Source organism: Motacilla alba, chromosome 26 (assembly GCF_015832195.1).
Source record: "Motacilla alba alba isolate MOTALB_02 chromosome 26, Motacilla_alba_V1.0_pri, whole genome shotgun sequence".
In the NCBI taxonomy this organism is placed as follows: Eukaryota; Metazoa; Chordata; class Aves; order Passeriformes; family Motacillidae; genus Motacilla; species Motacilla alba.
Window position 1 is genome coordinate 2,490,066 of NC_052041.1, and position 13,723 is coordinate 2,503,788.

At 44.4% G+C, this 13,723-nt stretch overlaps 1 protein-coding gene and 1 long non-coding RNA gene across 4 annotated transcripts in view; one reads left to right on the plus strand and one right to left on the minus strand.

The window, feature by feature from the left end:
* The first annotated feature begins 1,425 nt into the window (after window positions 1-1,425).
* LOC119711798 overlaps window positions 1,426-13,723 on the plus strand; it is a 31,294-nt gene continuing 18,996 nt past the window's right edge. For both annotated transcript variants that reach the window (XR_005259757.1, XR_005259758.1), the window contains exon 1: window positions 1,426-1,571. This is a non-coding gene — a long non-coding RNA (uncharacterized LOC119711798). The remainder of the gene's footprint in view (window positions 1,572-13,723) is intronic.
* TSHB (thyroid stimulating hormone subunit beta) lies at window positions 3,378-7,532 on the minus strand. Of its 2 annotated transcripts, XM_038162357.1 has the most exons (3): window positions 5,636-7,532; window positions 4,615-4,777; window positions 3,633-3,958 (listed from the first exon to the last, which is right to left on the minus strand). In XM_038162357.1, exons 2-3 carry the CDS (start codon window positions 4,774-4,776, stop codon window positions 3,716-3,718), a joined length of 405 nt encoding a protein of 134 aa, XP_038018285.1. In that variant the 5' UTR covers window position 4,777; window positions 5,636-7,532; the 3' UTR covers window positions 3,633-3,715. The 2 variants fall into 2 exon arrangements, with proteins under 2 accessions (XP_038018284.1, XP_038018285.1); XM_038162356.1 differs by lacking the exon at window positions 5,636-7,532 and having other exon boundaries at window positions 3,378-3,958; window positions 4,615-5,131.

Here is a 13,723-nt window from a genome sequence, read left to right on the forward strand (position 1 = left end):
CAGAGCCCCCCCAGGCCCTGAGGGCACCGCGGGGCTGCCTCCGCCTCACCTGCTGCATCCAGGCGGGCTCCAGGTGACAGAGCAGCCCTCGGCCAGCGAGGCAGGCAGGGCCCCGGACTGGGGACCGGGACTGGGACTGGGACTGGGACTGGGATTGGGATCGGGATCGGGATCGGGACCCGCCGGGATCCGAACCCGGCACAGCCGGAATTCCCCTCAGGGCCCCGCGTGCCGGGGAGGCCCCGCCCACTGGGCGGGACAGTGGGCGGGGCTCGCTCCCCATTGGCCGCTCGCGCTGCGGGCGGGGCGGTGCCACAATCCCAGGATGGTTTGGGCGGGAAGGGACCGTAAAGCTCTTCCCACTGTCCCAGGCTGCTCCAGGCCCTGTCCAGCCTGGCCTTGGCCACTTCCAGGGATCCTGGGGCAGCCACAGCTGCTCTGGGCACCCTGTGCCAGGGCCTCCCCACCCTCATATATTCTTCTTAATATCCAGTCTAAACCTACTGCCTGTGTGAAGCCATTCCCCCTTGTAGTCTTCCTTCTGGCACTGGAAGGCCACAATAACGTCACCCCGAAGTTTCTCTCCTCCAGGCTGGACAATTCTAATCTCCCAGCCCTTCCTCCCAGCAGAGCTGTTCCATCCCTCTGATCATCCTGGTACGTCCTCTGGACTGGCTCTTGCTCCTTCCTGTGCTGGGCGCCCAGGGTTGGAGGCGACTGTGCAGGTGGGGTCTCACCTGAGCCGGGCACAGGGGCAGAATCCCCCCCTCGAACGCTGCCCACGGCGCTTCCGTGCGGGGGAACACCTGAGCAGGGCAGAGGGGCAGAATCCCCCCCTCGAACGCTGCCCACGGCGCTTTCGTGCGGGGGAACGCCTGAGCAGGGCAGAGGGGCAGAATCCCCCCTCGAACGCTGCCCACGGCGCTTTCGTGCGGGGCAGCAGCGGCGGGGCCGGTACGGCGGGGCCGCCCCTCAGAGCCCTCGCCACAGCCCCCGCGGGTGCGGAGCGCGGGCCGCTCCTCCGGCCGGGGGAACCGGGGTAGCGCGGGCCGCTTCCCCTGCTTCTCCTTCCCCTGCTTCTCCTTCCCCTGCTTCTCCTTCCCCTGCTGCTTCTCCTTCTGCTTCTCCTTCTGCTTCTTCTCCGTGCTCCACATGTGACTGCGTCCGGGTCTGTGCCTCTCTGGGCGCAGCCGCGGCTCCAGCCCCGGCCCCCCAGCCCGTTCTGTGCTCTCCCCCCGGGCCGAGGGGCGGACGCGGGCTGAGGATGCTTGGGCTGCCCTGGTGAGGATGCTTGGGCTGCCTGGTGAGGATGCTTGGGCTGCCTGGTGAGGATGCTTGGGCTGCCTGGTGAGGATGTTTGGGCTGCCTGGTGAGGATGCTTGGGCTGCCTGGTGAGGATGCTTGGGCTGCCTGGTGAGGATGCTTGGGCTGCCTGGTGAGGATGTTTGGGCTGCCTGGTGAGGATGTTTGGGCTGCCTGGTGAGGATGCTTGGGCTGCCTGGTGAGGATGCTTGGGCTGGCTGCAGATCCATCGCTGAGTTATGTGGAAACCGCCTTGGGATAAATGGAAGGTAACAAACACCTGTCTGGAAGGTGATGATTATTGGGCTTGCGGGTCTTAAACTTGAACATGAAAACTGCTTAACACAGTCCTCGGAGGGCACGGAAACGTATGGTTATTTAAATAAATACTTTAGCACAATGTTGTTGTGTTGTTAGCACAAACGTCTCACTTCGGCGTTTTCTGAAGTGTAAAAGAAGGCACATTGGTTATTTTTGTCTCAATGATTTTTCATAGGCATTAACTATAAAGGTAGACTTGGTTTTTGTTTGTATTGAAGACAAATCTGCCAGGCCATAAAGGACATTACAATAACTCAGCAGTGATGCTGATACTGTAAATAGGACAAGTACCCTCTTTCTGTTTTGATAAGTACAAGTGCTGCTTAATAGTAAGCAGAATTATATTTTTCTGTGCTTAATAACATTTTTAACAGTCCAGACACCTTGAGAAAGCTCTGGCTGATCTTAAAGCTGAAGACTTTGTTTCTTTGGCATTTACCAGATACCATAGGGGCTGCTTTGTTCAATAAATACCTATTTCCCATGTTTTTTCTACCACTCCTGTGCTCTTTACCAACCAGAGAGCAGCACTTCATGTTGCAGCCCTTCCTTGGAGAGCTTGGGAGACCACAGCTCCTCTGATACACAGAAGGGGCTGGGAATACCACATTCTCACCACCAGAAAGTATTTGTAACTAAATTGTAACTAACCTCTCCTGTTCTGAAGAGTTTTAGAAATAGTCTTGTACAAAATTAGCTATAACTGGGTTATTTAAACCATGGGTGTAAGGGATCTGTTTTACAGAAGTTGGGCTGCTCCTGCAGATGCTCTGGATTTTCTGTAAATTTCAAACTTGTTTTTGGAGTATTTAAATGTTCAAACCTTGCCTGTGAAGGTGTTTCTTTATCACCAAGTAAGGCACACGATGATTGCAGTTCATACCTTGTATAGAATCTGTGACACATATTCAAATTGCCATGGGTTGGTTGAGGTTGGAAGGGACCTCTGGAGCTCATCCTGTCCCCCCTGCTCCAGGGGGGCACCAGCAGTTTCCCTTGCGCTTTCTCACAGGTTTTGCTGCAGATTAAATAAAATGAAGGTGTCTGGAACAGAGAATCAGATTCTAGGAACAGTCATGAAAACCGCGATCCTGAAAGCAGGGTTTGTCTAAGAATGTTGAATTTCATGTTTGTATCCTGTGAAGTCTGGTTCCTTTATTTACTATTTCAAGCAGTGTGTGAATGGAGTATCTGTAATTTCTTGGGAGCTACAGTCTCAGTGGAAAGGAAGCAGTTGTTAGTTCACATTAATTACATGCATTACTTTTCTTTATTCCTGGCTCTGCTCCTCACCTGTGCATGTGCAGCACACAGTGTGGGCTCAGCTCTCCTACTCCCCGGGGGGCTGTTCACCTGTGGGGAAAAATGGGATTTTTTGAGTTTTGCTTTCCATTTGATGGCAGCACACTCCCCTTGTGGAGAGCAGAGCAGCCAGCTTTGAAGCTGCAGCGATTCCTCAGTGCTCACACAGACAGGTGTAGTTCAGACTGTGTTTCTGCAGGGAAGGGGGGTTATGCCATTCATGTAGAGACATTAATGTAGAGAAGCCTTCCCAATAAACACAGGTCTGGACAACAGCAGGGAGGACACAGATCTACAGTGTCTAAATTAATAATACATAGATGGAAAAGTACTGCTGCTAATTTGAAGGCTGTAAGTACGTGTCAAAATCTATTTTAAAGGTTCAATACCAAGAGTGTGCATGGCCTCTTTTTTAACTCTGAAATATATCAAGTGAAATAGGTGATCTCTGAAATAAATCAATACCAAATTCTGAAATATGTCAATATAACAAATCTCTGAGCATCTCTTCAGAAAATATCTGGGATTTGTGAGCAAAGGCTGATACATCCACACAGTCCTGTCTCCTCCTTCTCCAAAGTAAATTCATGTGGGTTCTCAATACAAACACACAGCCTTTACCATTCTTTTCTGCCTGTCTCAGACCACCCAATTAATTGAAGCAACTAAAATGATACACCTTCAGAATAAATCTTTGTGCACAGCAGTTTGCAAACCGAACAGGAAACTGTTTTATTTCTGTTGAGGCGTGAGCAGAGCAGTACATTTCACCCACATCCCATTGAAAGCTTTACAGGTTACAGAGCTTCTGTGGCTTAGTGCAGTAGTTTGTCCTGACCCTCTCACGGACACAGTCACTGTAGTCAGTGTTGCACTTGCCACACTTGCAGCTCACAGCCACGGGGTAGGAGTAGTAGGGGATGGTGTGGTGAGGGCAGCCCGGGATCAGCGCTGTCCGGTACAGCATCTCTTTGTACGTGCACACGTTCTGGGACAGAGCACTCTTGAGGAGCAGCTTCTTGCCATTGCTGTCCTACAAAGAGAAGAGAAATGTGTTGTTTCACTGAGGCACGTGTGTGTTAGAAACGTCTTGTGAGGTGCAAAACTCATACCTGAGCCCAGCTCTGGTCCCACTGAGTTCAGAGCTCTCATTGTGGCTGGGGCTCCCTCCCCACACAGGCACATTCCCCTTGTTTTTCTGGTGTAACTAATGCACATGGCTCAGGGTGTTCCCTGTGCTTTGTGACCTCTTCTGGCTCCCTGCTGCCCAAGCCGGAACTCAAAATGCTGTGTTGAACAGTGAAGTTGTGTGGTGTGGCTGCTGCAGAGCTGTCCCCACAGCCAGCTGGGATAGCAGCAGTGGGAGCAGAAGTTATTTACATTAATTAAGAGTGACCCAACATAATCTGCCCCTCACCTGTTCCACGCTGCCCTCACAAACTGCCCACAGAGGCTCTGCAGTGGCAGCAGCAGTCAGCTCTCTGTTGTGCCACTGGTGTTATCAACTCCATAGTTGCAGAGGCTTGGCATTTTTCATCCCCACCTTTTCAAACGGCTAACTTGAAAACATGGTGACAGTGCAGTTTTTCTGCCTGGGATAAGCTTTTACAAATAAATCATTTGTAGGCTATTTTGTGGGAGAACAGAGGCTTGGTTTGCAGTGGTGGCTGTTACAGAAACGTCTCGTACCCGAGTCATGCAGAATCCAGCACAGATGGTGGTGTTGATGGCCAGGCAATAGGCACACTCCCGCTTCTCCACGTGGATTGTGTACTCAGAAGGAGCACAGAGTGATGCTGCTTGTCCAAAAATCAGGCCAAAGAGGACAGACATCACAAAGAAGGGACTCATGCTGGATGGGGAAGAACAAACAAACAGAGCAAACCACAGGTAAAATGGGACGTGCCTTCCAGCCATGTCCTCACATGCGACAGGAGCAGCCAGGACAGTCACAGACCTGGAGTAATCTTAACATTTCTAGCTACAGCCGGACAATTTCTTTCCAATCTCAGTCCTTATTGAAATAATACTGACCATTAAAAAGAGAACAAGAGCAAAGAGGCCATTAACAACATAGAACAAATTCACTTTCCCCCCACTAAAGTGCATTACATGGAATTTCTCACTAGTGAGTGATAAAATCCTGACACAGAACAAGTAAGAGGAGCTGAAAGATTTGAAAGCGTGACACCTAAAAGAACATAAGCTCCGGAATTAGGCAGAGATAATAAAATAATCTCACTGCTTTAAAACAATTTGCTAAAGAAAGCATCTTATAAAATGTTAAAGAGACAAAAAGACAAGGCTGTGCATATCAGGCATGAAACTGGATTTTTCAATTTCCAGTGGCTTAGAGGCGTGATTAGATGGGAACACAGCCAAGAACTAAATAACAGATTCAAGCAAATTACAATAAAGAACATCAGCAAAGAGTTCAACTCAATGAATCCTGCTTTATTTGTCTGTCGTGCTGACCTCATTTCTCAGACCTGCAGGGTGAATCCTGAGAACAAAGCCTTGATTAGCTCCCAAGACAATTTCAGGAACTACTCTAGAGCCTCTAAATGATAAACTTTAAATGACAGTGTCTACCAACATCTGGACATCACCCTCTAGTCTCTTCCAGCTGCCAATTTCCCACAGCAAAGCCATCCATTACACAGGCTGCTTTACCCTGTCGCTGCAACACCACCAGTCTGGAAAGACCAACCTCTTGTCAGCAGAATTCTTCCCTATTTCAGGAACCTGATTCTGCCTTGAGCTGGGAGAGGCAGTGACCCAGCACAAGCTCTGTGTGTGCTTTATACTCTCCAGGCTAATTCCAGGCTGATCTTACTGTTTATATAATTGCATGTGAACTGCTGCTTTCTTATCACAAAGTCATCTATTGAAAATTCATACTGAACCACAAAGCAAATGTGATAGGAACAAACGTGTCCATAATATCCTAACCTGGAAACTGGAGCTGGAAATCTAATTATATTAACAGTCATTCTCTCCTCAGACTTTGAAACTAACCAGTGCTTTAAAAAAAAAGTTGTTATTATTGATTAATTTAATTGCTCCATAGGACAGCAAGACCACGGCAGGAAGGCTGGCATGGCTATGGAGTCCTGCAGAATCACAGCTGATGAGTTTTACACCTGTGTTTTGCTAAGGTTTAACGGGGTCTGGTTCACTCTGCTTGCTCCTCACCAGGCACAGCTGGGACATGCTGGCACAGGGTGCCCAGGGGACCCGTGGCTGTCCCAGCCCTTCAAGTGCTCCAGGGTGGAGCAGCCTGGGATAGTGAAGGTGTCCCTGCCCATGGGATGGGATGAGCTTTAAGGTTCCTTCCAACCCAAACCATTCTGGAGTTCTCGAAGTCTGTGCTGTGCCCATGAAGCAACAAACCTGCAATCCAACTCACTGCTCTGCAGCCTGCTCTGCACAGCCTGACTTACCTGCTCAAGCAAAACACACGCAGAAATTGCCTGGCCTGGAACCTCTCAGCAATGTTGCCTTCTGCTATAAGGCAAGGCGACTCAAACTTGCCATGGGTCACTCGGGCCAAAGACGCACGCTGACACCAATGTGGCGGACGGTCAATGGCCTTCATTGTCTCATCTTGTGGGGTTAAATAGTCTAGGGGGCTTCACTACGTCAGAGGGGGTCTGCAGTACCATCTATGGTTAGTAAGGACTGGAAAGTTACTAGAGTTAGGGGGGTTACCTTCCTAGGGTGATCGCTTATCTCCGGGGATTAAGGGGAGAAGGAATCCTGCTGCTTTCCGTCACATCGCGTGATCTTCCGTTCGCCTGTCCCTATCTACCACACAGCAAATATTGAAGCAACAAGCAATTCACTGAATACTGATTGATGGGGAAAAATCTTATAAAACCACTCCTCACAGCACAGTAACAAACAAAATACTGCTCCAATGAAACAATGTCCCCAGATGGGGGAAAGCACTCTCATTTGGGGGAGCAAGAGGGAGAAGAGGTCGACAAAGCCACGATTCTGTGTCAGCCCCTCCCTGAGCTCCCTGCCTGCAGCTCTGGGAGCACGTGTCCTTCCAGGCCATCACAAAACTCCCATTTGGAATCTGATCTGATGGATGTCTTATGCAGGTCAACCACATTCCTGATTTACGTAGCCATAAAAAACATGGAAAACATGAGTTTGAGGTGGTAAATATGGTTACTTTGAGCTGTTGGAGTGGTCCCAACTGGAGTTCAGCTAATTCCTGCTGAAGTGTCTCCTTTTCCTGTGCTTTCAGACTGCTGCACACAGGCCTGTGTCCTGGGCTAATTTTTCAAGCATTTTTTGGATAACATAATAGAGGTTTTGTTCAATTAAGACTAGCCAAATGCTTTCTGTTTTCATGGAGTCTTTAATTCTGGGTCGATATCTACCATATAATTTCTCAGGAATGAAATAGAATTTAATTCTAATTAAACCTCTTTCTGGCTTAGGGACAGCAGCAGAGTATTAATTGTACTCTTTGTAACATCTGTCCATCTCACTTAGCAACAGGAGAGTAACACTGACTTTGCTACTACTCCAGTATGTTATTAACTTGGTATTTTTCTGATATATTTGGAATACAAACACTCGGGTTCTCTCAGTAGACACAACCCCACAGAGATAATGTAAATGTGTATATGTACACTGTGCCCACACACACTACATACACGTGTATGGGCTTGGTCATTCAAAGCTTTAACCACAGAAAAGAATGTTTGTTCTTGGGAAATACAGAGAGTATTGCAAAAGACACAAAGAACTTGAAAAAAAAATCATAAAACTAAGACCTGGAGAGGACAAAAAATGCTCAAAGTAAGAATTAAAAACCAGCATTCTTAAAGTAAAAATATCACATGTGGCCCTTGCATGCACAGCTGATTCTTTCCTCTGAAGATTCACAGCTTTAGGCAGCTGGAGCTGGATTTGTGCACCCTGGAGACCACCACAGCCAGGTTTAGGGTGTCTCAACACCCCCTATAAGAACATAGGCAGAGAACAGGTCAGAGTGTGAGGACATGTACTCTTTGCTGCCTAAAAGTGCCAATTTCTCTGAGCTGAGAAAACTGGGTGTAAGGGGGAGGTTAGGGTAAAAAAAAGAAAATAAAAGGTTTAAGAATTTGCCTTAACAAGATTTAGGGAAATGGCTGCAAACAAAGAGAGTGCAACAATAAAAACTATTGCAACAAAAATAGAGGAAAACCAACTACAATATCTGTTAAAGGTAAGAAAATGCAGAAAACTTGCACAGGAAGCTGAAGAGTAGGAAATAAACTTTTGGAGGCCAGAGGCCAATAATAAAGTCAGGGAACATTACAAGATGAAGACAAACTGTTGATGCAGAGAAAGTGCAAAGGCTTCAGCACGTACTCGTGCTTTTGAAAACATAGTGACTGAACAACAACACACAGATCTGCAACAAAAATTATTAAATAAATCATAAAAGGAGTAAATACTTTTAAATCTACATGATTAGCTAGCTAATGCTCATTACTAGAAGTCTGGGATACTGGGGAAATTTCAAAACATTAAAAGAAAGTGCTAATACAATGGCAATATTTAAGGAAAAAGTGTTGACCCAGGTAACTCTCCAGCAGCCAGGTAAAATAACAGAAAACTGATACAGGATTTGAGCAATAAAGAATTAACGGATGAAAACATAATTACTGATGTTACATAAAATAGGTCATGCCACACAAACCCAATTTCATTGTTTGCAGTGATTACAAATTTGGTTGTTAAGGCAATTGCACAGATGCAGTGTCTTTGGTTCCATCTGTGCAGAGCTCCCCTGTCAGGAAGGCTTAGAGCTGTCATCCCAGTGTGGGGATACTGAATGCTGGCAATTATCAGCCACTGCAGCACTTGGTTTGAGCTCAGTGGTGCCTTGATTCACTGCAATGTTTTTACCCAGCCTCTGAACACTCTGCGGTGCACTGGGAAAATACCTGACCAGGTATTAAGAATGAAAATTCATTTATCTGGAAGGGCAATAAATGACTCTGAGTGGAGCTTGGGACCAGCGTGAGTGCTGCTTATCAGCTCAGCCCCGTGCTGATATGGTCCAGAAGCTCCTGGCTGCTGCCTTTCCCTTGCTGGCACCTTTATCCTGCCCATCAAAAGGGTGGTATTCACGTGTCTTCAGTCATTTACACAAGCTGTCGAGCTGGTAAAATCCTCCTGCATTGTCCTTATGGCTGTGACCCAGGAACAGTCACTACCGACCTCTCTGATGGCAGTGAGATCCCACGAGCTACAGGGAGCAGCAAGACAAAAGATTGTGGCAGGACAACAAAGTCCAGCGTCACAGTTTGTGGGTGCCTGAGGCTTCTTCCGCACAGTTTCCTAAAATCCATCATCCCCAGGCTGGTGCTTATGGATCTGTTTCTTTGGTTGCCCTCCTGCTGACCTGCAGAGACTCAGTGATAGAAATTTTTAATGTGCTTTTATAGCCCAGCTTTGCAGCCCTGTTCTGGAACAGCCAGTTAACACTGTTAATTATTTATCTTTAACCTTTCTGCTAACCAAACCAATCCATTCCCTGACATCAGTGATTTCCCTCTTTCATTAAGTGAATGATGGTGTGCTGATGTTCTACAGGAAGTGCTTCAAGTGATATCTGTAAATAGAATTTAGTAATTATAAAAACCTTGGGTTCATTCCCCAGGAGTCTCTGTAATGGGCTACAGAAATTGGGTGCATACCAGAAGCTCAACGTAACAGTAATTTAATAGGATTCTCTGTCACTGAGCAGTGCCAAAAACAAAAGGAGGAACAATGAGAAGTTATCAGACATTATTCCTACCCACTCTGCCCCTGGTAGTGGTACGACACAAAGAAAACTTTGTGATCTCATGAGTAGCTCACTTACAAAGCAGGGCCACTCTTATTCCCATGAAACATGCAGCTGTAGATAGTAAAAACATGTCCACACTTGCAAACAACCAATAATTGGAGGCTCTGCTGATGAAAAACAGACAAAGCCAATCAGATGCTGAAAGATGAGTATGCTGGTAGAGGAATTATTCCAACTCCATCCAGTTGCAGCCCTCCGCTGATAAAAGGAAATAAGATCCTGATATGCTGCCATAGAAACAAGTGTTTTTGCCAGGTTTTGAATTTAAACAGCCTGTGGCTGCTGAATTTTCAAAGCTATTCCACCTATTGCCAATCTCTGTAACAGCCCAAAACACAGCTCTCAGCTCTCAAATTTATAGGTTCACAGTCTGCTCTTCTCTTTCTTTCCTAGGATTAGCTGCAGCATTTCCTATCAAGCACAGATTAAAACAGCAAATCTCTTTGTTGCATATCATATGCCAGCAATCTCCATTTATGGTCTGAAAGTACTTCATAATCCTATTTGCTGTTTGGCTCAGACGATAGAGCCCTTTGGATTTGGTTTCATTTCTTTGGAAAGTGCTAGATATTTCTGTTAGTCTGGGATACACAATCGCTGTGCTGAGGGCAAAGCTAAACAAAAAAAACAAACAACAAATCAGCACCAAAGACAATCCAGAGCCTCCTCAGTGTTGCAAAGGATGAACAGTACCAACCCAGCATCATAATGATGCTAAAGGTAAAACTCTGCCCCAGGTGTGACAGAATAGAAGAGGTAAATGCTCAGTATTTGTCTTTTCTGAATTGGATTTTCAATTCAACTTTATATTTAAGAAAAATAGAATGTTTACTAAAAATGCTACTAAAATGTACTATTACATATATTTATCGATTTTAACAAAGATCAAATGTACTTGCATTATATTCTATAAATATTTTTAGTATAAATTGCTTAAAATATTGAAAATCAGGCTCTGAAAAGTAAATTTCCTCCGTGGAACCTGACTGTAAGTGTGTAATACTCAAGTAATGTCTTTTCCTCGTGTAATCTTCAAAAGATCTCAGTGGTTTAGTTGTCCTAAAAGCTACCCTGCCAGCCCATATCCCACATCATTTGTCTGTTCCAGACAAAAATAGGGCCTGCAATGCCCCAGAATTCTGCTGCTGACTAGTAACAAAGTAAAATCAGCATAATCCTGTTTTCTATACCTCTGTAAGCAAATACTTTTTACTATAGCAAAGTGAACTCTTATTTTTTGATTCTTTTAAGTCAGCGAACTGATTCTGTGAGTCCTGCAGCTGAGCCTTGATGTGTCCTGTTAAATAATCTTTTTCATCACTCTTTATGGTCAGAGCTGACATCTAACATAATGAGAATAATTTCAATTTCTAACATAATTGCAATAATTTCAAAGGGAACAAACAGGAAACTACATCATTATTGAAAAATATCCTAGAAATACACTTTTGTTTCTCAAATCTTGCATGGAAAAGTATTTTTGTTCATCAGAAGACAGAAGTCTGTTTTATCTGGTATTCCATGCTGAGTCATCTTGTGCAGGAAAGGCAAAATAATAAACAATAATTTACCAGCAGCTGAAACACTTGCAGGTTCTTCATCCACACATTCACACAGGACAGGTGCACCTCCCTGCTCTGAATAAGCATTTCCTCAATGCAAAAACCAACATGCAACATTCTTTAATATTTAATTGTGTCAGTAATATTGTCATGCGAAATCAAGCAGCATTTTCTCTTTGCTTCATTTATTCAGTGTATATTGTACTATCCTGGCCTGCAGTTCTTGAATGGCTTTATGCTGTGCTTCAATAGCCTTTCTATTTTCTGGCACTCTCTTTCTGGTTTTGTTCTGATTCCACAGTCAGTTTCCACTGCTTGATCTTCTCTTTGCGCAGTTTTGAGTGCAATTCATTCATTGTTTCTACACTTTTAAAACAAGTTCCACGATTTAATCTCAAATGCTATTTGATTAATAATGTTATAAATACCTATTTATCACTTCAAAACATCACAGGAGTAAATTCCTTTCCACAGAGGGTGACACAAGCTTCTGTACCTGCTTAGGAAGCAAAGTTTGAATCCTTGTGCACCTGCTGTGTCTGGTGCAGGCATCGCAGGACGAGGAGGGGACAAACACAAGAGAAAAACCCCTCTGCCTTCAGCCATCACCAGAGAGCTGCACTCCCCCAAAATCACATCTGGGGCGTGGGACAGGCAGGGCTGGGAGTGCCTGGCAGGTCAGGGCAGCACTTTGGGGCAGGGGTGATGTCCCCCACACCCCCTGGCTTGGCTGCACCGCAGAGTTGCTGCGCTCCTGACTGGGCTTCAGGAGCTGCCAGGACTAAAAGAAGTTTAGTCCTCGGGGATATGAAAATCAGGAGGAGAATGGCTAGAAATAAGTTCCATTTTGTGGCAGCAAACAGCATTTTGTATCTGGGAAGCACAAAGGTACTGAAAAAAATGAGCTTTGCTGAGTTGTAGTGAAGCAGTTGGTGAAGACCCTGTGAGAAGAATTAAATTCTTGAGGAAACCACTCGACTAAATTCATTGTATACAGATAAAATAAAGCCAGATAGTGTAATTGGGATAATCGATTTCATTTTTCCAAAGAATACTTTGACTTCAATCCTTCTATCTTTTAACAGATTATTCAGAACCAGTTTCACAAAGACATTGAAGCGCCTAAATCTTATTCTGATTACAACTTACAGACTTCCCAGGCACTTAAAAAAAACCAAAACAACCGAACAAAAACAAAAACAAAGCACAAATGGAAAAAAAAAGAAAAGAAAGAAAAAAAGAAAACAAAAAAAAGGAAAAATAAACTAACAAACTTGGTATCACCATAATTTTTAAAGGTTTGTCTCTAAGCATGTTCTCTGAATCACAAATATCTCCTCTAAGTGATTCAGCTGCAAACAGGAAACAGAGAATTATTATTCCCCTTTGCCTTCTTATTTAGCCTTGAAATATCGACTGAATAATACTTGAGGAACTGTTTATGAACAAGTTAGAGGCCCTAAGAATTTAGATAAGCAGAGTTGATGCATAGCTGACTTCTTCATCTGCTTCAGAGCAAAGTTTTACTTCCTGTGAAATTATATCTGAACTATGAAGTGATTTTGATCAACATATTTTTAAAAAAACCAAGAGTGAAAATGTATTTAACATTTACAGCTACTAAACTGTTAGATTACTCATGACTATTAAAACTCAACAATATTAAAAAATGTTGAAGAATGTGTAAGGTTAAATTTATTTTAGTTTTACCTGAATCAGTGATTCCGTCACGGTACAGGGACTGAATGGCAAATTAAAATCAGCACATGGGCATTTGTTAAACCCCTGCACAAACTTAAGAGTTGGTTTCATATGGGTAGATTTGTAAAGGATTATAAAATCCAGAAGAAAGCAACAATTACAGCTAATGTGAAAATACGATTTTAAATTAATAAATCAGCTGCCTGCAATTTTCAGAATTACCAATATTGGTCATAGCTTTGGAACTCACTTTGTATTTCAGGCTTTTCAAAGCACTGGTGTTTTGTGGTTTGTGTTACAGGCTGTGGCCAGAGTGGAACGTTTTGATGAGGAGAATTCATCAGCTGCTGCCTATCCGTGCCCAGGTGCATGATAAAGGATTCATGAAACAAAATGATTTCTTTAAAGCCCAGTAGTTGATATTTATTTTTTTCTTTACTCCCACGGGTAGTTTTAAACACCACATCTGACTATGTTTTAGTATGAAAATGCCATTTTACAAGGTTTTCAAGTCACAAAATAATAGGATAAATAGTGTAACTCATCTCCTGTCAGAATATCACATTTGAATCTAAACATATTCCATGAGGAACCTCAACATGAAACAATACTTTGTTTAATTCACATAACTCAGTGTGGTGACAGAACATTTTCACTGCACATTTGGTCTGGTGTA